This window comes from Papilio polytes, unplaced genomic scaffold (assembly GCF_000836215.1).
Source record: "Papilio polytes unplaced genomic scaffold, Ppol_1.0 DF824102.1, whole genome shotgun sequence".
NCBI lineage: Eukaryota > Metazoa > Arthropoda > Insecta > Lepidoptera > Papilionidae > Papilio > Papilio polytes.
Genome location: NW_013525102.1, coordinates 578606 through 603994, shown reverse-complemented (window position 1 = coordinate 603994; position 25389 = coordinate 578606). Strand labels below are relative to the sequence as shown.

General features: G+C 31.7%; 1 protein-coding gene and 2 non-coding genes across 3 annotated transcripts; 2 read left to right on the top strand and 1 right to left on the bottom strand.

Moving 5' to 3' along the window:
• Positions 1-2939: 2939 nt before the first annotated feature.
• Positions 2940-3566, bottom strand: LOC106099424. Its single transcript, XM_013277982.1, has 2 exons — positions 3365-3566; positions 2940-3226 (listed from the first exon to the last, which is right to left on the bottom strand). The coding sequence occupies exons 1-2, from the start codon at positions 3564-3566 to the stop codon at positions 2940-2942; spliced, it is 489 nt and encodes a 162-aa protein (XP_013133436.1).
• Positions 3567-6380: 2814 nt separating this feature from the next.
• Positions 6381-6452, top strand: Trnap-ugg. Its single transcript has one exon. It is a non-coding gene; the product is annotated as a tRNA-Pro (tRNA).
• A 241-nt stretch (positions 6453-6693) lies between these two features.
• Trnap-agg lies at positions 6694-6765 on the top strand. Its single transcript has one exon. It is a non-coding gene; the product is annotated as a tRNA-Pro (tRNA).
• The last annotated feature ends 18624 nt before the right edge of the window (positions 6766-25389 follow it).

Here is a 25389-nt window from a genome sequence, read left to right as displayed (position 1 = left end):
CTTCGTTATCTATCGAACAGTGGCTCCGATTTTGACAAGGCTTTGACGAGAAGGAAGCCGATGCAGGCAGGTAATTATACCTAGGTATTAGTATTTATGTTTAGATAATTTCTTTACTGATTTAAAAAAAACTTTGGCCAATAGTGAAAAACAATTCACATAATTTTAAGGTAGTGACTATTAAGTAATTCGCCTCAAAGCCGATAAATAATTAATAACGCTGATAACATCAAAGTGTATTACTACAAACTAATGTTATTTTGTGAAAATTTCTATCTACTAGAAATAAATTAAAACGGTCGTACTTTCATATTTCATGGCACATTACATTCAAACACGTTGATGAACAGATATTTTCATTCACACGTTTTGTATTAAAAGTCGTGTTAAAAATGAGTGTTAACCAACGTTCAGCTGTTGATATAATTGGCAATCGTATAGTAAATTGTATGAAACCTTTGTTATACGTTGAATATTGTTTTGGAATATTTAGATACCGGCTGGACGAACGTTCTTCAGAAGTCATTAATTTGCGAATGAAAATAATATGTGTAGCCATCGCTTCGGCATGGATAGCAATTTTTTGCTGCTCCATGCCATTTATTAATGTGACATTTAACAATATGGTCGCACTAGCAGATTATTGGATGTCCTATTTGATCGTGATTACATATGCATGTTCCGTGCTTATGTTAGTCCTATGGCAATCCCAAGATAATCGAAAAGTGATTGAAATCTTCGCCGTTATTGATATATCTCTTCATGCAAACATTGACCAAAAAGTTTACAATTTGTTGTCACGTCAATGTAAAATATTGTTTACGGCACATATAACATTTTGTATTATTTGCATCGTTATTTACTCATATTTTTGTATGTACGATAACAAAATTGCTTACTTATTTTTTTCACTCATTTATTTCGAAAGAAAAATTGAAATATGTGTATTTTGTCTATTTTTATACATGCTTAAGCAAAGAATATTGTTAATTAATAATTACTTAAGCAAGTTTTCAGGCGATCAAGATAATGTATTATTAAGACAAGGTAAGGTAAAACGATTGGAAATCGATTTCATTGGAAAAATTTCCAATACAAATAACAAAGTACGCGACTTAGCATCTGTTTATTGCAAAATAGGAAAGGTTTGCTTATTAATTAACAAGATTTATAATAGCTTAATATTTATGACAATCGTAACAACATTTATTTTTATTATTGTACTGTCATGGAGCATCTTATACAGTTATAAAGTTAATGATGATGATTTAATATTTTCATTATCGATGTCATTTTATGTATTTTCAGATTTATTTTCAATAATGTTTATATCATACTATAGTGAGAGTATTTCCTTAGTTAATGATAAATTAAAAAATATGCTCAACAGGATTTTAACTCACAACGACCTTCCAATATTTATGATGAGACAAGTAAATGTTTTTGTAAAGTTAATAAGAGTATGGGATTTGAAAATTAATGTTTTCGATATGATAGACGTTAACATAATTTTAGTTCTTAAATTTATAAGTATGTGTACATCTTACTTGATTGTTTTAATTCAAATTAATCGTTTAATATAGTTAATTTTTAGATTATCGTGTAAGTTGACATTGTGCTTAAACAAAACTTTATCAGTTTTATATAAATTCACATTTTTACTTCATACACTGTGTATGTTTCACTTTTATTGCACAAATGTATTAGATTATAACACAATAAATAACATATTGGATATATTAAGTGTTTTGTAATTTTGAAAAAAAATCTCGAAATAATAACTAACACCTGTTTTAATTAATCATGGTACATATACAATCTTCCAATTTCATTACTGCCGCCATAATGGACGCAAAGTAAAATTTCCTTTGGCGACATCGCTCGATTTTAAAACTTACTTAAATAACTAGAATAATAGCTACTGGTTTTAATCGATAAAAAGAATTTATAATAAAAAAACAAACTGTGCCAATAATCATTAGGAAATAGTGGGAACAAATAATAAAACAATATTTTTTCATCATTTTCAATTGAAATAGTTACAGGAATTAAGTTACATAAATAAAATTAAATTAACCTTTATTCAGATATTACCATTATTAAGAAGTTATATGTCACCTTCTTTATTTTATACACTAGCTTTCGCCGGCGACTCTATCCACGTGGACTTAAAAAAAAAACAAATTTCATCAAGATCCGTTCAGCCGTTTAGGCTACAACCTCTAACAAACATCCATCCATCCATCCATCTAAGCTTTCGCATTTATAATATTAGTATTAGTAAGATTATTATCGGTTTGTACTCAAGGACATAAGCCTCTTCTTACTTTCTGGATTATTCTCTTTGTGTTGGCGTTTTGGTTCAAGTATGTCCCGCTTGTTGCCTTTATTACGCACATATTTTAATTGGCCTCCCACGCCACTTTTTGCCACTTTAAGGATAAATAATCATACTAATATTATAAATGCGAAAGTTTAAATGAATGGATGGATGGATGTTACAGTTTGTAGCCTAAACGGCTGAACGAATCTCGATGAGATTTGACACAGATGTACAGGATAGCCTGGAAGAACACATAGGCTACTCACTTTTGTTTTTTTATTACCAGGCGGACAGAATCGCGCGCGAAAGCTAGTAAATAAATTTATTTTATATATAATTTCGTTCATTAATTTGCAAAAAAAATACAGGTTACAATAATTAGATCTTAGTATAAACATTTTCAAATGTACCAGTAGGTACTTGTTAAGTTAATAACTAAGCAATTAGCAGTTTAATGTATAGTAACTTATCTTTAATACATAAAAAAGGAAACTTATATGTATTTCTTTACTTGCTTCTGGAAACTAAAACATTATATAATGCAAAAAACCTTAAATCTTCTACTTTTAGGTTGTTAATTATTTTACTTTATTTGTTTAGTTACTTAAATAACAATTTATTGAGTTACTTGGATAACAACAATCAAATATGATGCGCACAAGCTTATAACTTTAAAGATACTTAGTACGTCCGCACTAAACATGTCGTAAATAAAAACTCTTAATGGCCAAATATTTAAGGTTTCCATAAACACCTTCGCCTGCATCCTCATACCTTTCGGTAGTTCATAATCCATAACGAGTTTGTTAACAAGAAATTTCGTTTTTTCTTTTGCCTGTAGAAGTTTTTCACAATTTATACACAACATTATCATTGCAACAACTTGGCTACAACTCCAAACGACTATTTTCAATAAATATCTAAATGTTTTGTTAGATTTATAATAGTACAACGATGTCCAAAATGTTGTTATTATGAATAGAAATGTTGATATGAAAGTTGTTAATATTACCAAATTAAATATACTATTTATTAATTTACATACTTCGCCGATCTGATAGTATGTTACCGTCAAATCACGAATTTTCATATTATCAGCAGAAGCGCGTCCAATATAGTTAACGCAATTTTCAATAACAAAGATAGTATTAGCTTTGTCAAGTTTAAAGGTTTTATTATAAAGTCGTTGAGATGTACACTTAGATAGAAATCGGTTTATTATTGCCACGCGTTTTTGAAGCATTCCGATCAATACATAAAAGTAGACGATTTCTAATTCACTTTCGAGATATATTAAAAGGGTTATATAATATACAATCTTAATATCCACTTCATTAAATATATTGAATATTGTCATAGCCACGTACGAAATACCGAGAACATTTAAAATCTTAATTATTTCCACTCGCGAGTTCTTATATAAACTATCATCCATATTGACATGTAAAGAACAATCGATATTCTCAAGCGATGTGAATAAATTAATAAAATCGTAATCATCGACAAATAATTGTACAACTATTGTTACTGTGTACTGTAAAAAAATTATTAAACTTGGTAAAATTTCAGCGGCTCTAGTAGTAATGTTACCTTCGGTAACGTAAGTGATTGTCTGCGTTAAATAAAATATAGCAATTATTAAATAAATCAGAAATCCAATAAATCGCATTCTTCGCCTAGCTGGTACACACGATTCTCCGTTGAGGCGAAATCGGAAAATACCCAAACATTTTTCTAATGAAGTTATAGGTTTCACAGCAAATAATATGCGGTTTAAAGTGTTTATATTCGATGACAATGTATTCATTTTGTTGTAGTATTTTACTGGACACTGTTTCTTATCGCAAAGCTTTTAACATATTACATCGAGAATTGAGAAAATTGTGTATTTATTTGTTACGCTCTAATTTATGTAACATAAAATATTTATCAACATAATTCCGACCATTAGTACTATATGATTTGTTCATTTATGCATAATGCTTACATATTTTATAATACATTAGAATAAATTTCTGGATTTTTGATTTTTCCCTTGTCTATAGACTAACCGTTTACCCAGATGTTGACATAATAAATTTATTTATTACATATCTAGCTTTCGCCCGCAACTCCTTCCACGTAAAAAAAAATGTGAGTAGCCTATGTGTTCTTCCAGACATCCTCTACATCTCTACCAAATTTCTATAAAATCCGTTTAGCTATTTAGGCTACAAACTCTAACAAACATCAATCCATTCATCCATCTAAATGTTCGCATTTATATTAGTGTGATTAATATATTGTTAATATGTTTATACCGTTCTTTGATGACTAGTTACCAATATTGTCCCTACGTTGCTATACAATTTGTTGTTCGATATTTTTAAGGACAAAGTCATTATTTTTATGTGAAACCTAGAAAATTAAGTCATATATTAAAGAGCCTTCAGGAACTACATAATTTATTTATATGACCAATCCACTCAAGTTATTACAGTCCCTATTAAATTGACTTCAATATCATTCTATCGATAGCAGTTAATTTTATATTATAGATGATTTATTGACCCAAATTATATATTGACTGTAGGTAATAAATTCAGGAACAACTCCAATATAATCGATAAAATATATAGCTCACGTGTTAAAAAATTGTTTCAAAGACATGTTTACGCTGCAGTTAGAACCGAGTACCAAACTATGAATGCAATAAGAATAATAATGAACGAAAGTTTTCCGTATTGCCTACTAAATTAGATTGGATCCCAAAATCGTCGGCAATATGTACTTAGCTGATAACGAGATTACACTTGATGCGAGCGCGAGGTCGCGAGCGGAGCCCGGCGATGCGATTATCCTTAAGAAAAAACCTCATAACTATGTAGTAAATAATCAAAGGCAATAGTTATGTACAACTAAATATTTGCGTGTCCTTTTTCTTTCTAGTAAAACTAGGAAACTTAATTATTATAGTGATAAGGAGAGCCTCATAAAAGTTAATGTCAAATATTAAAATCTGGAAATAACGTTATTTTCAAAAATAAATTTAAAGAAACTTGTTACAAGAACTTATGGAATAATATATTTGTAACATTATCCTCAAAAACATATCTTTTGTTTTTCATATCTGGTTTTTATGGGCAAACCTATTCGATATCAAATATTTATGTTACAAATTCTGAACGCGTTCGCTCGTAAAAATGTTCAGCGGCCCAATAAAGGCGTCACACAAGTATCGTGTGATATTTCTACTTGATCAATAGATAACTGGTATACTGTAGAACAAGACAGGAATACTTCTGACTCGTTTCTCTCTATAGTCGCGGTAGTAAAATTATTACAACATTGTCTAGTTCCACGATTCTCTGTCCATCCTCAGGCTGCCCTTTTGAATTTACTTCCTTCTTATGCATTTCCTCGTTCACACAATCCATTTAAATTCCTTAACTTCTCTCAATACAGCAATATCTTAATAATCTTCTTATTGTCTTTCTTATATTGTAAATGTGAAATTGAAAATGGATGGATGTTTGTTAGAATTTGTAACCTAAACTGCTTAATGGATCTCGATGAAATTTACCATAAATGTAGAGGATAGTCTGGAAGGACACATATACTTTCTTTTGTTTTTGATTTAATTCCACGCGGACGGAGTAACGGGCGGCAGCTAGTTTGTTCATCAATGCCAAAAATGTAACGGCAAAACTATAAAAGAATCAAGAGGCCGGTATAAAGTAATGTAACAGCGTCTAACTGAGAAACGATACAGGTCATTCACCTCGCCTTCATTTCCAACCTTAAGTGCCTGTTTTCAAAAATGTTTAAATATAAATTCTTTAGCCGAATGTGGCAATTTTGTTAGCATGATTAAATAAAAAAAACTAAACCACTGGCTGACATAAATAAAATAAACAAACGCGGATATAAACGTATTTACTGTTGTAGTTCGAATTTGGAATGTCATATATCCGGTTACGATGATGACGTAGCCTGTAAGATAGATAGGTTATCTAACATACCATTCACTCAGTAGGTAATTACCTCGATTACCGTTTTTTAGAACCGCATCGTAAGCGGCTCGTTGGTCTAGGGGTATGATTCTCGCTTTGGGTGCGAGAGGTCCCGGGTTCAAATCCCGGACGAGCCCAATTTTTTTTTTTATTAAAAACGAAGTGCCTATATAAAATGAAACAGTACTTTTATTAAACTACTCTATTTTTTTTACCTTTTCGGTTATGAGTTTTTCAATAAAGTTAACACACAAGCCTAGGAGATTATATTATCGCCTGCCTTGGCAATTTTTTTTTTCATTTTTAACATAAGTTAACTTTCACTTCTAAATTTCAAGTAATAAAAATTGGTCTACATTTCAAATCAATCAGTCAGCTGGCTCGTTGGTCTAGGGGTATGATTTTCGCTTAGGGTGCGAGAGGTCCCGGGTTCAAATCCCGGACGAGCCCAATTTTTTACCTGTCAAGGTACAAGTGTAGGAAGTACTTTTTTTTAATTTGCTCCATCGTAGTGAAGAAAATTTTTATATCATAAAATTATTTTAAAACGTATTTCGTTTTGATAACATTTTAGAGAAAATATCTACTACATCATATGGGAAGCCTGACTTGATTAACCAAGGCCTAACTTGTCTAGGGCCTCACTACTGTAGAAAGCCTTTACGAGGTAATTTAGTAGCTGACGTGACCCTAGAAGTTGCTAATTATTAACTGTTATAATATAGGGTTCAGTCAACGCAACATGTTTTCTGAGCAAAGTCATGATAAATTGTGCCCGATATTTATATTTTGTCTTAAATATTCCTCATTACAAATTCCAAGCACGTATTCCGTTATCTTCTCGACTAAATATGTTCGTTTTCCTTCGGGTTATGTTTATAGAAACTGTTTTTGATTCTTAAATCTACTCTAGCTATAGTTTGCTTAGTGATTTTTAAACTTGTGTTTAAAACAAATGTAGTTAGTATCATTAATAATAAAATCTTAACAGTATTTAATACCCTAGATGCGACAGTTATGTACGTTTTTTTCTTTTGAAAATTGTAAAAAAAAATTAAACATTAAAAGTAAATTAAAGTTTTTTAATAAGTACGTGTTTACGCGAGGCCCGCTTGGAGCGAGGTGGCAGCGTGCGGGGCGCGGGAGGATTGTAAAGCCACCAATTGCAAGCGCGCTGTTTAATTTTAGTTCCACCGCGAGCTAAAATGAAAAACTTTTACATATCAATTTTCCAAAAGTACGTATTAATGTAGGTATTTTATAACATTTCTTTAAATTTTCTAATGTACAAAAATACTGATACCAGCACATTATTTGATATTCTAGATTTGATCATTTCTTCCCTGTCTAATCTTTGCTCAATTTATTGGCAGCTGCACTCTGTCTTTGCATGATTTACTAACAATACTTGCCACCGCAGTATAATATTAACAATTAACTCATAAGCGCTTCATTCTTTGAACTTTCCGTATTCAAGTCACGTAATTACTTAACTCTGAGCACGATCCTTAACTCGTAGCTTCGCGGACGTGTTAGTGTAGAATGTAAATTACGTAAATATTTGCTTATATTGCGTGGTACTGGTGTGCGTCACAGTTACTAAGTAAGCATATTACACTATATTGTATCAAACCATTATTCCTAACCTAAAAATAAAGACCGTTAGTAACGTGGTAGTATTTTTGCTGTAGTTGTTTTTTTAAGTAGTTTTTTTATAAAACGTTTATTAGCAAAGAATAAAAAAATTATAGACAGAATATATTGTACCAATCATTCTACCTAAATATACTTTTATTACATTAAACGATCTTGATAATAAGAAAAGAATTTTGTTCTGAAAGTTTTTATATGAAAGAGCACGTAGTAAGAAAAGATTGAAGAACTTTTGCCCGACCGAAAGAATCTCATCAATCTTAAAAGTTCTAATCTCTAATCTAAGCGATGAATTGCAAAAGTTTGAGAGAACAATTCACTGTATGGATTCTAATGCCGTGTTATGATGTACGCTGGGAAATTGATCAATGTGTTTACAAAAACATTTATTACATCGTGTATAAAAAATATGTGTAAGAAATAACCGCCTATAAAACATATGTTTCGCAAGAAATATCAGTTTAAATAATAATAGACCGACGTAAAGTGTGTCTACATAATATATACTCCATTTTGAACTTATGTAGATCTGAAAATCCCAACAATGCTTTGTAGTATCTATAGAATTTGTATATTATTTTAGACAACAATTTAATCTATTTTATGAACGATCTATTCAAACAGTATTATAAAGTTTCGTTTGAACGTGGTGAATGTTTTTAGAAACGGTTTTAATGAAAATGTTCAACGTACTTAGATGTAATTAACTTTAAGAGCTCGCTAACGGAGTTTAAATTTTAAAATTAAAAAGTCATTTATTAAATATTTTATGGAGCTTATTTTACTTGCCTGCTATAGCATATTTAACATTTTCTTCATTAATAAATTCATTTCGAGAGATCAATATGATCAATCGAAATACATTTTTGTTAATACGCTGCAATAACTACAGAAAAACTTTTCTACTTCAATACTATTGCTTTGTGATATTTTAAAATTTACAAAAACCAAAACCAAATTAAATACCGCTGAGAGCATTTGCTATTTATTTTTGGCAGGCGTGGCACATTTCAAAGTTAGTAGAAATGGTGTATCTAATAAATCAAATCCTTTGATTCATTATGAATTATACGTCGTTATTCTGGTTATTTATACTTTCTAGTTGTCAATAAAGCAACATTGATCCTAATGGACTGTACAGCTACGTCGCTCCGAGAAATTATGCCAGTTTACTCGTCAGAATTCAGTCCTTTAGGCTTTAGTTCACAAAGAAATTGGCATACAAACCTGCAAGTATAAAAACATGAATATCTGTGAACACGGGAACATAAAATTCCTAGCGTAAGTAATACAATTCGTTTGCACATTTTTTGCGCAAACACTTAAAAAATTCAAAGCAAGTTAAACGTCACACGTTTGAAATTAATTTCAACGCTTAAAAGTTTCCTTCTTTAACTAGGTGACCTGTTTGCAAATTTTGTACCAGATTTTAGTTTTTGTCAAACGGTTTTAAGTTCACTACGTTCTCTCTCACTTTAATTAAGTCAGTTGCTACGCTTTGTCTATAGAAAAGTTTCAATACCGAAAAATTAATAAAGAATGGTTAAGGTTATGTGGAACCGTTTATTATGTTTAAACGCTCATTAAATACTTGAAATAGTGGATATGTATTATTCACAAAACAGTTATTAAGAACATAAATCGCACTATAACTATGTAATATTGCGTGAAACATTAATTATCGTTAATAGTTATTAAGTTTCAAAACAATTACATCACAACATTTATTGCCGTAAATACTTGTTTAGATCTAAAGTAATTATCTAACAAGGCAGATAAATATATCAACTTATTTAGTAAGAGATATACGTAACCGTACAGTTACTCAAAAAGCTACAAGTTTAGAAGGACGTCACTTTTTACGTAACAATAAAATCTTATAACTAATATTATAAATGTGAAAGTTTACCATAAATGGATGGATGGATGGTTGTTAGAGTGTAGTCTACACATCTGAACGCATCTCGATGAATTTGGCATAAACGTAGAGGATAGTCTGGAAGAACACATAGGCTACTCACTTTTGTTTTTTTTTTTAATTCCTCGCAAACGGAGTCGCGGGCGAAAACTAGTTAAAAGTAAATGTATTAAACCTTCCATGATTTAAATTCATTAACTAGTTAATACTCTGAGCAACAGATCTGATTACATTAATCGAAACAAAACAAATTCTGTTTAACAATGGAGGAATTAAATCAACTTCAAAGATATTTAACTTCGGTTTAATTAAACCTCTGCCTTTATACTTCGATATTTCTATCGCTTCTTAATTAAATATGAAAGCTGTACAACACACCAGAAATTCCATAAAAAAAATCCTGACAAATTTTGAATGACCCTAAATTAAAAGAATTTTGATCAAATGACAGAATGTGTGAATAAAATCTATCTTGATAATTTTAAACGATTTTGCAAAATAAAACATACAGTATTCATGAAACATCATTTTAACATTCATAAGAGACTAGCTTTCGCCCGTTACTCCGTCGGCGTGGAATTAATAAAAACAAAAGGGAGTAGCCTATGTGTTCTTCCAGACTATATTTCACATCTGAGCTTAATTTCATGGAGATCCTTTCAGCCATTTAGACTACAAATTCTAACAAACGTCCATCCATTTAAACTTTCGCATTTATATTAGTAAGATATTCGAAGACATAAAATAAAGGAAAATTAGAAAAACAAGAGTGAAATGTTTTTAACGAAACATGTGGCAGATTGTAATAAGCTTCCGTTTTGATTTGTGTACGATTTGAATTTTACTTTTCATAACACAAAAGAAAACAGAAGCGATAAATACTGCTTTCACCTTTATTAAATTTTTCTAGAACGCAACGAGCGAAGTGCGGATAAAAGTTCGCCTTCCATAAAACGGTATTCATTCTGCAACAATCATAAAATAAATTTTGCGGTCCGTATTTATGAAATTTAATATACTTTGAGACTTGTAGTTTATTTGTTACTAGCTGTTGCTCGCGATTTCGTGCCTGTGAAATTAAAAAAATATTAAAAGATATCATGTTACTCACAGATGAATTACCTTTCTAATGGTGACAGATTTTTTGAAATCGGCCGAGTACTTTTTGAATTATTTTAACACATACAAAAATACAAATCTCTCCACTTTATAATATTAGTATAAAAGTATAGATGTTCAAAGCAAAATTTTTGTTACGATGTCGAGTATTCTAAAGAAAGATTCTAATTTAAGTGAAGATTAATTCTTTGTAGAGATAATAACTTACTTAACAATATTATGAAGCGTCCCTTTGCGTCCGACAACAAAAAAATAAATATTATCTTTACTGTATCTTCCTTTGTTTTAATTTTGTAAACTGTTATAAAGGAAACGTTAACTCACAAATTGCTTTGAAAGAAATTCATTTTTATTGAATAAAAGGTTTTATAATTATAATTAATATATTCTGCCAACGTTGTTTTATAAAATAAAAATTAATTAAGAAAATAAATAGGTTTTTAAAACATTGTTCCATAAGTCTATTAAAATACGTATGTGTATTTATAAAGCAAATAATATTAATGATTCAAAAACACAAATACTTTTGACAAAACAACTTTAAAGGAACTCAAGTAAACAAAAACGGATTGTATGAAACAGGACATTTAGATAGGTTTTAAATACCAAATACAAAAAGGCACGCTGTCTTAACAAATTTGAAAATATGCTTTTTGATCGAAGCTTATGCACTGTAATCGACAAAACCCAATTGCTCTCCAGCAAACTTGCCGTGAATCGGAATGTTTGCGGAATCAACTAAAACTTCGACTTTGGCTGGGAATTCATTTCAAAGTTCAAAGTAAAGGCTGAAGTTTAAATGAACTCACGTTTAATCTATATTTTATGATGTCCTGCAATTCCGAGACATACAAATATATAATCGTAGATCTAAATGAAGAAGCAATTAATCTTAAAAATAATAGTTTAAATATCACTAACAGTGTGGTGACAATACACACTTTAAACTTTTTTTGAAGAATAATTTTAAATTCTCCTGTCCTTGGGTTGCCTGTGAGAGATTGCTGATAGCGAGGCCCTTGCGCAAATTTTGTAGTAGCTTAGTTTAATTTTCGTACCAAAAGAAGTAAATTAACAATTTTGAATTTAATCCCGAATTCTTTAATAATTAACATGTAGAGTAAGTAACATGAATTCCCAAAGCTGGTGCTGTCGTATATCCGAGGGTTAATTATCGCTTACGTCAATCAGCCGCGACTGATCCGAAAGCGCCTGAATTATTCATTGTCGACGCAGAATTGATTGTAATAATCACTAATGCGACTCTGCGGTTCGATAATGGCAGGTTGCCGCTGGTTATAAATTAATGTACCTACATAATATACGTAAATGTATTTTAAATTCCTACGTATTGATAGAATTTATTAAGAAGTAAATGATTATTAATTGTAAGCAAAATGTAGAATAAACGATGAATTAATTGGAAGATTAGAAAAGAACATTAGAAAACGAAAATACTGGTAATAATATGTCTATGAAAATGTTTGTGTAATTATTCTGAGTAAAACTTTGAGTGCTTTTCCGTGTTAAAGTTGGAACTAAGTTAATGAATGTTGGTTGCTGGAAGCGGCCACAAAACGGCTAGTCTTACTTAAGATAGATTGGTGCTAACTAGTATCGATTTCCTATCACTACAAGTTAAAATACAGCGGTGAACACTGAAATAAGTTTATCTTACAGCGAAATATTTATTTCTTAATTTTGTGAACAATAAACATTTTTCGATTGTAACAATTTATAAAACCATTTTCTATGATTCTAATTCTGGCCATTTGAACTCAGATAACAGAAATACAAGTATATTGAATTGATATCACAAGATCCGGTCACGTCCATAAACGTTTAACATTATAGTGAGCTCAAGACGATTTGATACGTGATCGGACTCGATACTATCCAAAATCACCTTCTAACATATTTATATTTAACTAACTGTTACCATTATATTCTATTATATATAAATTAAGGAAAACATTCCTATTTTAAGGTAAAGAAGCTCTTCTGAATTGCACATGGTTTGTTATGTTATACAATATGAATGAAGAATGAATAAATAAGCTATCGCCTAAGAAGTTGCCTCGTTAGCTTAGAAATTGAAAATAAAATTTCCCAAAGTACTTTAAAAATCACAGACAAAGGCGGGATAGGAATTCAAATAGCTTAACGAATATCCGATGAAAAAGAGCGACGCTAAGAGGAAATGGTGGCATTCTTTATTACAGTCATGCGAGTTATTGCCTCCTGGCGTGTAAATGCTTATTTTTGTCTTACGACATAACTTTTATAACATTTTAAACAAACATTTTATGAAGTTTTTAAAATGAAAAGTATGAAAGTAAAGTTCAATTAAATATTTTGGAATATATGGAATACAATCTTTATTTTTATAATTTTTCTTTAAGCAAAATGTTCAAGTTATCTTTTTTTAAAAACATTCGATTGGAAATGCAAATTACCCACATATTCTACGAGACGTTTTGTAGTCTGATTGCTCCTCAAACATGTTAAATATTTTGTTTAACAATGGATTCAGGGCTTACAATAATTATTTTATTATTTTAATTGAAACCTAATATATCGAAATGTTAGAACCACTACTTATCACCTAAAAGTAACTACTTCACGTAAATTACAAAAATTTTCTGACTCTTTTAAAACATCACTTCCCTCTACGAGAGGAAGCTATCCAACAGCGAGGAATGTTTCAATTTCCTTGATTAACTGTCACTTTCAACAATTTCCGTACGTCGAAACTTTGAGAGGCTTCACAGGCTTGAACTGAACATTCAGTGTAAATACTCTAAACGACGTTCTAATTACGTAAGGCGAATAGACCTTTAATAATATTGCTGTAATTTTTGTTATTTTACTAAGTAACATTTGGAAATTATTTAATAAAAGCACTTCCTACTTTCCTTTTCTAACAAACAATGAGAAAACACATTTTATACAACGTCATCGTTTCATCTATATTAATAAAGCATAAACACACATTATTTCGTGGTGTACGATGTCAGCAATCACAGCATATTTTTGAATAACTCTGTTTTTAATAAAAAGCCCTTCACTTACGACTCGCTTTAGGCTATGTATTTTCTCGCTATTACACTTAGGGGGAAAATAAATTGAAAACAAAAACTATCACGTGGGAACGGGACCATACACTACAAGCTGCCAACTTTTAGGATGGAAAGTTATTATGGTAATGGTAATTTTGACATGTGCAATTTAGAATTTGGAAAATGTAAACAATTAAATATTTTTTTTATAATTCCATGCGGATGAAGCCGCACGGGAACAGCTAGCTAGATTTCAAATTAAAATACATCGCAATGTAGCGTTTTATCCAGATAAAAGCAACTCATTAATGTCAAGTTGTTTATTATAAATGTACATAATATCCGAAACTGGCACAACCAACATTCAGCTGAACAATATAAATAAAACTGGCTTATTCTAGAACAAATAATGTCATCGCGACGCACGAACTCCGACATTACTAATGAGGTGCTAGAGGCGTGTCCCAGTTTGTGTGTCATTGTTCAACCCGACAAAGCTGCGTTATTAACCTCAAAACCGAAGCAGGTACACGAACTTTAGACACAATTAAAGCTCGCCCCTGAGCTTTTATTACGTTAGTACCGGCACAGCCAATTTTATTCATCCAATAAACATTGTATTTGATTAATGAAATTGCAATTAACTTGCAGATTAAGAAATTTTTCTGAACAAAAATAGAACCGAGAGTAAAATATTCTAATATCTAAACGAAGCCGTTGTAACAAACGGAAACGTTCAGAAACAACGATTACTCTTTCGCATAAAAACAAAACTCCCTAATGATTTTGCAGCTCAAGGTAACAAAAACCAAACAAAGGAGCATCTTAATTATTTGTATTAGTTAAATCTTTTTACTTGATAAATTCATTTGCTATTTACCTAAACATACATTGAAAACTACAACTATTAAATATTTAGACAGTGTTTCATACGGTTTACTTTTTTACGAATCATGGCTAAACGATATTATGGTTAATTTTGCAATTTTGACCAATATGTAGTAAGTACTTTTTTTATATTATAAGGCGGCAAACGAGCAAGCGGCCTGAATCCACCGATGGAAAGCGACCGCTGCCCATAGACATCCACAATTGTAGATGCATTGCCTACTCGTAATTGACGGACGAGGAGACGCACATAAAAAGGACATTTCCCCTTCCTATGCGTCTCCTCCACCGTCAAATCCACTTTTCCTTACCATCCTTTCCTCTTAAGAAAAGGATGGAAAGGGAAAGGGACTATTACATTTTTCCACACGACGACGACACCACGATTACGTTTTTCATATAAATAATTATACAAAGAGTTAAAACACGCATTTAACTAAACAGTGCGTAAAGAAATTTTTAGGTAACTAGTACAGTCTCGGTTCAGTTATTTATTATTTTGTTTATTGCAACTTTGTCATTAAAACATTGATAAAATGTACTTAATTTGTAATTTTATTGAAGCGTCACATATTTAGGATTTTTTTAAAAATTCATATCAATATCTTCGTTATTTTCAAGCAGAGCTTTTTCGCGTTGATTTTCATGGTCTGTAACGCTTAGTAGTGAATGTAGTTTGCAACTTAAGGTGTCTCAAAAAGTTTCAAGAGTTCAGCTTAAAAATGAAAGAAGTTGTCTGAGACGCTTTAAAAAGTGTAATATACAAAATTGCACAACCATTTATTCATTTACCTTTTTTAACTATAATATTGTATTAGTGACAAACTTAGATTAACTGTAAACTGAAGTTCTTGTATTGAAATCGGCATTATATTTGTTGAAAAAAGTTTACTAATTTAAAGTTCCAATAAAATAAAGTTTTTTTTTATTCAATTAAACTATACATAGTCTAATTAAAAGAATGAATTCATTTTCAAACAAGCGCCTGCTTAAAACGAAAACACTCACGCGATTGAGTCGAGTGCCGTTGAAATTTACAAAATACCGCCTTTGTGAAACACATTCCGAAAGCAGCGGTAACATATGAAAAAGTTCACACATTTTCGTAATTCTTGTTCAAAATTTGGTAATTGTTTTATTCTAGCAACGAATAATTATAAAATTAAAAACGTAAATCAAATTTTTACTTTATTACATGTGTTCGTTACTAATTTTAGGGCTTTCTCTGTATATTTATGGCAAAGATTTTTAATAATACATTTGTATCTCTTTGGTTTAAGGATATAGTGCTGGGTATCTGGGTAGAATATCAAGTAAATCTATTTATGTTGTTGTTAATTAATTTAATGAGTTAATAAGCGGTAAATAAATCAACTGGCGTACGTAGCCGAGCTATTTCACAACATACAAAATTGCTATTAACTTCTAAACATTCATCATTTACTTCACGAATGACCTTGTGCCAGGGACAGGCAGATGTTTTCATACAGACACCAGAGTAACCACAGTTTGTTAGGGAATATTCTGAAAAACAAAATGCAGAATGTAATTCGAAATGAATAAATTTTATGCATTGTTTTGGTTCACACACAAGTAGCTAGTTAGCTGATGCGTGTGTGTTGTATAGTTGACTGTTGGAGCCGCCGTTACACTATCCGGAAGCTTGTTCTATGTCGTGACAACTCTGTTGGGCAGAAAATGCTTAAATGTGTTCCTTTGAGCAGTTGGTGGACATAGTTTCAAACGATAACCACGCAGGTGTTAATTCATTGCGTAATGGTTGTTATCAAAAAATAACAATGCCATCTTACTTACTTTTTCTTCCGTCTAAAACAGCTTGTATTGTATCACTAAATTTTATTAAATGATCATCACCATAAGTTTGACTAAATTGTAAAAATAAATAACTGACTGCAGCCACACTAACAACTAATCTGAAAGCCATGTTTCCTTGGCGATATGTACATATCCAATTAAAATCAAACATAAAACATTGGCCGATTAAGAAGCAATATATTGCATCACATTTAGCTTGTACTTATAATGAAAACAAGTTAGACAAACGTATGCAAATTATTGATAAAACGATCATTGGTATCGAAGATTTTTTTACCTCGGCTTGCTTTTTCGAAAAAACCTCATGACAGTTTGATCACAAAGAGAATGCCATATGGTTTTGCTATTCATTTTATAACAATCTTGTTATAGAACGAATAATATCAAATAATAATCAAGCTCCTTTATCCCATTATTACAATTAATATTAAAATTATTCCCGACGATTTATAAACCGTATTTTAGGTTAACTATACGTTTTCATTTATACAGCAGTCAGTAGCTATGTTTGTATTCGCAAATAGGTAAAGTAATGCAAACTCTAATGTTCAAGATTGTAGGAAGAGGTCGCCCGCCGCCGACGAAGTTTGCTAACTAGCACGTAAACATGTTTGGGGAAATTGTAATTTATTAGATGTGTTTGCGCAGTATCAAATAATATTCAACTTATTATTATTATTAATTATTAAAAGATGTAATTCATCCCTATGCCTCTATTACCTGTTAATTTATTTTTCAGTATTTTTGTTACTCTAACATTAAAATAATTTCAATAGTGAGTAGCAAAAAAATCCTGTTTAGTGATACATTATATTCCTAGTGTTTAATAATGCAGTAAAACTTGTAAAATACTCCGGAATAAAAAAAAAATGAAGAAATAAAGCATGTCGTATTTTAGTTTAATGTGTGGTTGAATAAAAGCCTTCATATCGTAACAGGGCGCGTAACAAATGGGATGGTTGCGATAAAAACCAGGCCGATACATCACTGCCTTTTGCAAGTGCATTATCACCGCAAATATTTCGCCGACCGAAGGGCGACTGAGACAAATGAAGCTCGTATATAAACTATGCTAACTACAAAGCGTTTGTTTGTTTACTAGTATTTGCCTTCGACTTTATCCGTACAGTATTGAAATAGTAAATAGCATATGTGTTCCTCCAGACTATATTCTACATCTATGCCAAATTTTATCAAAATCCGTTAAGCCATTTCTATATATGTGACAAATGTCCATCCCTATATCCATTTCATCCATCCATTTGGATGGATAGATGGATGTTTGTTAGAGTTTGTAGCTTAAACGGCTGAACGGATCTCGATGAAATTTGGAACAGACATCTGGAAAAACAGATAGGCTACTTATAGGCACTTTTGGTTTTAACTACATGAGGACGGAGTCGGAGGCGAAAGCTAGTATTAGTATGAAGTACGAACTATGAAGTTTTAGAACAAGCATTAGAGATTATTAAATATGAAAAGCTTTCCGTCTTTTAACAAAAAAAATGACAAGTTATAATAATCTAATATGGTCGACGCTCATATAACGTCACAATGCGACGCTTACCAGACGATTTAGAAGGCTTCGCATTTCGCGCTGTAAGGCTCTACACGGCTTTATCTCGATGCCTCTCGCCTTTGTGCCGCACGAGATGTGCCTTATACGAGTAACGTCACACCGCTATTGAATGTCGACTTAATTTAATATCACATCACATGTATATAATGCTTTAATGAAAATGTTTGTGCCCGCCAAATAATCACAATTGTCATCCATTTACTTTAGTATTGCAAAAATATCATTTCACCGTAGATTTTTATCTACGAGTATATGTACGAGTATATTAATATTACAAAGAGAAATAATTGTATTTTTGGATTTTTTTACATAAAAACTACTGGGCTGATTTCAAAAATTCTTTCACCATTAAAAAGCTACATTATCAGTTAGTAACATAGGCTATATGTTTTTTATTTTTATTAAGTTACGCGGGCAAAGTCGCGGGCAACAGGTAGTCGGTGATAAACCTATAATGATACACATGATAGACCTTTGATAAACGTAAAATATTTTCAATTATTGATAAAAGTTAATAAAGTAAATTTCACTTTCATTATAAAAATGATACTGCAAAAGTTATAGCGATTTATAACCACACGTGAATGTAATTTGTACCGAGTTTTATAACATACACAGGTGTTGGTATTACACATTTATGTGAGCCATTTTACCCGAGTTGGGCTGTAAAATGGTTAAATATCTGATGATAAAAACATAAAACGTATATCTTATCTAACCAGTAACATATTTAACTTATATTTTAAAAACTGTGGAAATGGGTCAAAGCGAAGACTATCAAACTCAAACCTGTCGAACAATGTCAGATTTGAAATAGCAAAAAAATCATTCAAATTTGACGTTAAGATTAAAGTTACTAACATAAGAGTTTTGGAATATAGATAATTTTTCTTTCTGTAGATCTTGTTATTCATTAATCCGACAGAAAACAGTCAATGAAAAATCTAATTTCTTATCTATTAAAATCCATTGCTGATGCGATATACTTATTCGTATAGCTGTAAACATTATGCAATTACAACTTCAAGTTGATTTTACCTACAATGGTATTTAATTTCCTGCTCTGTTAAAAGTTTTCCGAACCAAGAGAAACTTAAAAGGGTTCGAAGCTGTAAGGAAACTTCATTTCCGCGAAGCGGAATATACCTTTCCCAATATGTGTGAATATGGTCTATCTAAAATGTAATTTAAGAATAAAATAAGCTGCGACTCGCCTGAGGTTCGTTATTTAGGATCTTTTGTGGTGGCTGTATGGTAAACGTTACTCGAGTTCTTTGGTTTTCTTTTTAATAGTTTCTCGTTTAAGTAACCGAAAGACCATTATCTCACGAATTTATTTCCCGTTCAAATATTTTGCTGTTACGTTACGCTTTGTTTAGTATCACAGAGAATTAAGGTTACAAATACGTGAGAATGTTTAGGCTTTTTATTTTTTTTTATTGTAGTAGTTACGACGGACAACTATTTAAAATTTAATGGTTGGAATAAAAAAGTAAAAATTTTATTTCCCTGCTTAATGAATCAGTGTTCCGTAGAGGAGGAACAAATTGACTGAGAGAATTTCGTTAGGTCGTACACCGTTCACTGATCTGTGCTCCGTACGCTGTAAACCCAATTACCAGAGCACTTTACCAGCGCTCGACAGGCCGGTCCATGTATACCTATGCCATAGGTTTTTTTTTTTTGTAAAACGGAAATTATTAGTGCGCAGTACAAAATGATCGAGGCATGTCGATCGTCGGGCATTAAATTTATTTATGTTCAACAACTTAGATACAAAGCGAATGGAAATTACTTGAACAATCGAAAACTATTCGAAAAACATTTAGAGTTGTCTAATTTGAGCGTTAAAGGGCTTTGAATTAATGAAAACTTTCCATCTCCACCCTTTTTTTAAGAGGAGAGGATGGGAAGGAAAAGTGCATTAGACGGTGGAGAAGACGCATAGGAAGGTGAAATGTTCGTATCCTCCTCCGTTAATTAAGGGTAGGCAACGCATCTGCAATTGCGGATGTTTATGGACAGCGCTCGCTTTCCATTTCGGTGGATTTAGGTGGCCGCTTGCTTGTTTTCCACCTTGTATTATAAAAAAAAAACATTTCAAGTAAAATTTTGTGACATGATTTTACAAAACTATAAATGTAAATATTTGAAGAAAGGAACAAAAACTACTGCTACTTAACAAAAATTGCAGTGAAGAAGCAAAATTACAATAGTAATTCTTAGCCAATAGCATAGTAGACCTTTGTTGTCATTTTATGAATTGAATTTTAACATTTGCAATTGAAACTTTTACAAATGTAACCAATGAAATAAAGTTTTTTTTTAATTTCATGCGCATGTAAGCTCGTGGAAACAGCTAGTAAAATATAAAGATACGATATTTTATTGAAATACAGGAGTCGGGTTATATGTTGTGATATCGCATACGATTTATAAATAAGCTTGTTCAAGTTAAGAGGCTTAACGTATATGGTTCACTTGAATAGAGGCTGCAGGAGCTGAACGTAACATTTGTATTCATAAAATGGAATGCACGTCGGAAGCCTCCCATTTACTTTTAAGCTCTGGAAATGGGTATAGCAAAGTTACTAGTTTTCTAAAAACAATATTTAAAATTACCCCTTATAAAGCAAACAAATATGTCAATAATAACTATTATAATATACTAGCTATCGCCCGCGACTCCTACCGTGCGGAATTTAAAATAACTTAGTAAATAGCCTATCTGTATACTCGTGTACACCATATTTATTTATATACTAATGCATATTGTACCTGCATCGGTTGAAATATTTTTATCCAATATCCTAATGCAAATCGATATAATCTACGGAAAACGGTTTAAGCCCTCGCAGATCTTATTACCGGTATCGGATAAGCGAAATCGAAGTCAAACTTTAAAAGCGAGTCATGGAAAAATCGGTAAATGTTTATAGTATAAGCTATCTACGGACAAAATATTTGCTTTTATTTCTCGACGGTTGCTACAGGCTAAAAGCTTACCCTCACGTCAACCTCATATTTTTTCTTTTTTACTCGATGTTTCGAAATCAACATCAAACTCGATAAATCTCGTAGTTCGGTCAAGAGAGTTTTAACTGTAAGTGTCGAACTTTTCAGTTAAAATTGTTAGTTGGAAGTGAACTATACTTGCTTTATAATCACTTATATCAAAAAAGTGGATACAGTACTTGTTCTTAATGTTCATAATTTTATATTTGTTCCTTTATCTTTTTTCAAGAAAAAAGTAATGTTAGGGCGGGCGCACAACCTTGACAAAACTATTACACAACAGTTGTACGATTGTCGGTTGTTTCGCAGCCCATTCAACTGTTTAGTTTCACAATTAAAAATCGAGTAGCGTGCACACTTCCATGTAATCTCATAGGAATCAAAGAGCGATTATACGGTAGTGCTATAGCTTAGTCAAAGCCGTACAAGCGCTCTTAACGTCAATTTGTTAAAAGTCACTTAACGTCAGTTATAAATTCTTTTCCAAGATATTTTTAAATACAAAAGTTAACATAAAATAGTCTTGTAACTTTAGAGAAGCGTTGCTGGCTGTAACGTAAGCCGGTATCGGAATTTTCCCAGAGGATATCACGTTTAAATATCGGCATACCGCATACCGAACGCAATTACCTTTGCTGTCACTATAAATTCTCAGCATACAACCTTAAAAATACAATTTGTATTACATTCTTAGAGTTTTGAAAAAATAAATGTTAATAAAAATTCATTAAAAATCTATCAATACCTAAAGACTTAGGATGACAAATACCACTTTAATACTAAAGCGATATTTAAATAATCCAATAGCGTCTAGAATAACAATGCTATACTAAACCTCCACATTTCATTCAATTAATGTCACCTTATGATCAGATTTTACGGAGTGTTTAAGATCTGTTTATATTCGGCCATTTTTGACGTTAAATCAATGCTGATATAGACTAGATAATATTATATTAACATTCGGCGATAGCTACTGCATACAGGGTTAGCAAAAGGCACTATATACGAGTAGTAACATCATGTACACGGTGATGCAAAATATCATTAGCTGGTTACGTTTACAGATCAGTGCATCGCACGACGTAAACTCAATTTATCTGAGCTCTCCGGCCTCTGCTCTTCGCAAATGTCAACAACGTAGTATACTTTTTTATTTTTGTGTTACGTTTCTTATGTAACATACCTCGATTTTTTAAAGTTATTGACCTGACTAAAATAGTTATTGTTGTCATTTTGAAGAACCATTTTAAGTAAAGTGAGCTGTTTTTTCGAGTATTATCTTTATATACTAGCTGTTGCTCGCGACTTTGTCCGCTTGAAATAAAAAATAAAACAAAATGGCGTATGTTACTCACAGATAAATTACCTTTTTAACGGTGAAAGGATTTTTAAAATCGGCCCAGTATTTTTAGTTATTACAATACATACAAAAATACAAATCTTTCCTCTTTATAAAATTAGTACCGATAAAGATTAGGCAAAGCAGAATTATTAGATACTTTTTGTGTTTAGCACCAGAATTACTATTAGGAAATTCGTAAAAACAAAAGATAACTAACAAGGAAAAATTGCAATGAGGCGAATGTTTAATCAACGTTCTCACTTAATCACTTTAAGCTCTCTCCATGACCTTCTATCGATGCGATCATTCGAATTAAAGTGTCTCGGATATTGCAGCGATCAGACGAATGAAGCCCGTCTGAACGGATATTCATTCGGACATACGTTCCTCTCTTTATCACTTTGTCGAGAGGCTGTCAAACTGTCGCACCGTGAAGTATTGGAAGAGATTGCGTCAATCAGGTTCGTGGGCTTTTAATTTATTTTTAAGGGCATTGCTTTAAACACGATTACACACGTATTTCCAAACCAGTACGACTTAGGGTACTTCAAGAAGCAAGTCTACAATTTCCTCAAAGGCTGTCAACGCATCTGTAGTTCCTCTGGTATTGCGGATGTCTATGGGAACACTTTTGTGTTCCTGTCGCTCGTTTGCCTCCTCTTAAAAAAAAACACATTTACGATTAACAATTAACAAATACTATTGGTCTTTGTTTTCTTTTAATAAATCATTTCTGCTGATAATACAAAACAGCAAGTGCAAAGTAATATGATCGAAGCGTGTGTTGGCTTTTCCAATTTGCCGGTTTTCGTCCGCACTGGCATTGCAATTGATGACGGGACAACTATGACGGATACAAATTACGTTACGACATGTCGAATACCCGGAGGGAAAACATTGCGACTTTTGTCGCGTATTTTCTTGCTTTTATTAAACGTTACGAGAGATCCTGTTTACTTTTCTAGTTGAATAACGTTCTGTGTACTCACCGTATTTAGTTCCTTTCGAATTAATTTCTTCAGGAATGATTATAAAACTATTTATTTATTCTTCTTTTCCAAGACAAGTTATAAATACAGCTTCCCAGGGATAAATATTCATCGCTATAAGCCCCTCCACCTCCGTCGCCACTGCCTCGATATTCTCAAATGTACATTTCAAGCCAAAGCTGAAATAGATTAAGGGAAATTTAAACCAAATGTACTTTCAGGAACGTTTCTACTCTATTTAAAAGTCTTTTTGTGATCCTCTTTTCATTAAAATCGTTATTTAATTTCACAGTCCATAAAAATACAGGATATAATAGAACATTGAAATGTTAAGAATCAAAGTTGCTGAAGTATTTGTCAAGGAGCTCCTCAATAGGATTTCCTTTGTGAAGACAACAAAAGTATAGACAATGCACGAGCAATTAATTAGTCGTCGAGAAGCAACGATCCTCATTGAATTGCAAATTGTTGAAGTTGTACAAAACAATAGCTGGTCTTCGTTAAAGCAGCAACAAAAGCAGCAAGCGAGAGCCATCCAATTTACAACAAACTTCCACGGAAACAAAAAACGTAACAACAAAAACGGTACATGTTGCCTACCCAATTATGTTACTACGGGAAAATATTACAATTAAAAACAAATAAGTACACTATTTTTATTTATACCATTCTTTTCATTAAAATACTAATTATAATCTACAAAGCTTGATAAATTCAATTAAAAAGGTAAAAAATACCTAGTAAAACTATGGTGTGTTGTTATTTAGATGAAACAGGCAGTTAAGAATGTTTTGTAATTAAAAAGAATAATCCGAAAAATTAACTTTTTTCGCAAACCTATCAAGAGCTCGCACTAATGAAACAACTGTTGCTACTTTTGCTTACGTTAAACGTAGTTTATAATTTTCGATATGTTGGAGGTAAAAAATGTTTTCATAATATTTAAATATTCAATAATTCATTTACAAGAAGAACTATCTTATTTACGTAACGGTGAAAAGCGGTAGTCATTTAGGTAGGGGAGGGGTTGCACAGAAAGACGTAATAGTCCTCTTTTTGAACGTCCCTTCTCTGTCCATTTATATCCACATGTGGATGTCTATGAACAACGATCATTCCGCTATTTAACTTCTTGCGCTCCGCTTGCTTGTGTCTCATCTTATACGATAAAAAAAATTAACTATCTTGTCTTTAACTGTATAAAAATGTACGCAATTCAAATTATATTTCGCAATGCTTCCTACCAGTGTTCGTATTATAAAATAAAAGAAATATTTAAAAGAATCCAGATGGTACGAAAGGCAATTAAGGACAGCGGCGGCGCGGACCCAAATTGCACAACTATTCTCTCCTCGAACAAAAGTATATTTTATATGAATAAAAGTTTATGTTGAACATTTAAACTTTACGTAACCTAGTATTGTGTTGATTACTTGTTCGTAAAAACCCATAGAACATTTATTACTTCAAATTCTGAATGGGTACCTTTTGAAAAACGTTGACTAAATTTTTAATAATCTATCACATTCTCCAGCGAGATTGACTCGACTTACGAGAGTAAAGTTTAATTTTTACAGGTAGGACTAGATTCTCAGGTCATGTGGTGGGAGGAGTGGCCGTCCCAATAGTGATGTACCCGCACGTGGCCCAGGTCCTGACTTTCTTCATGACTT

What these genes read in the sequence shown, in the direction of transcription:
- LOC106099424 (XM_013277982.1), bottom strand. Translation starts at nt 3,566, where the DNA reads ATGCTTCAAAAACGCGTGGCAATAATAAACCGATTTCTATCTAAGTGT. An exon ending in CTATCAGATCGGCGAAGTAT is followed by an intron (nt 3,227 to 3,364) that starts GTAAATTAATAA and finishes TATTGAAAATAG; the next exon opens with TCGTTTGGAGTTGTAGCCAA.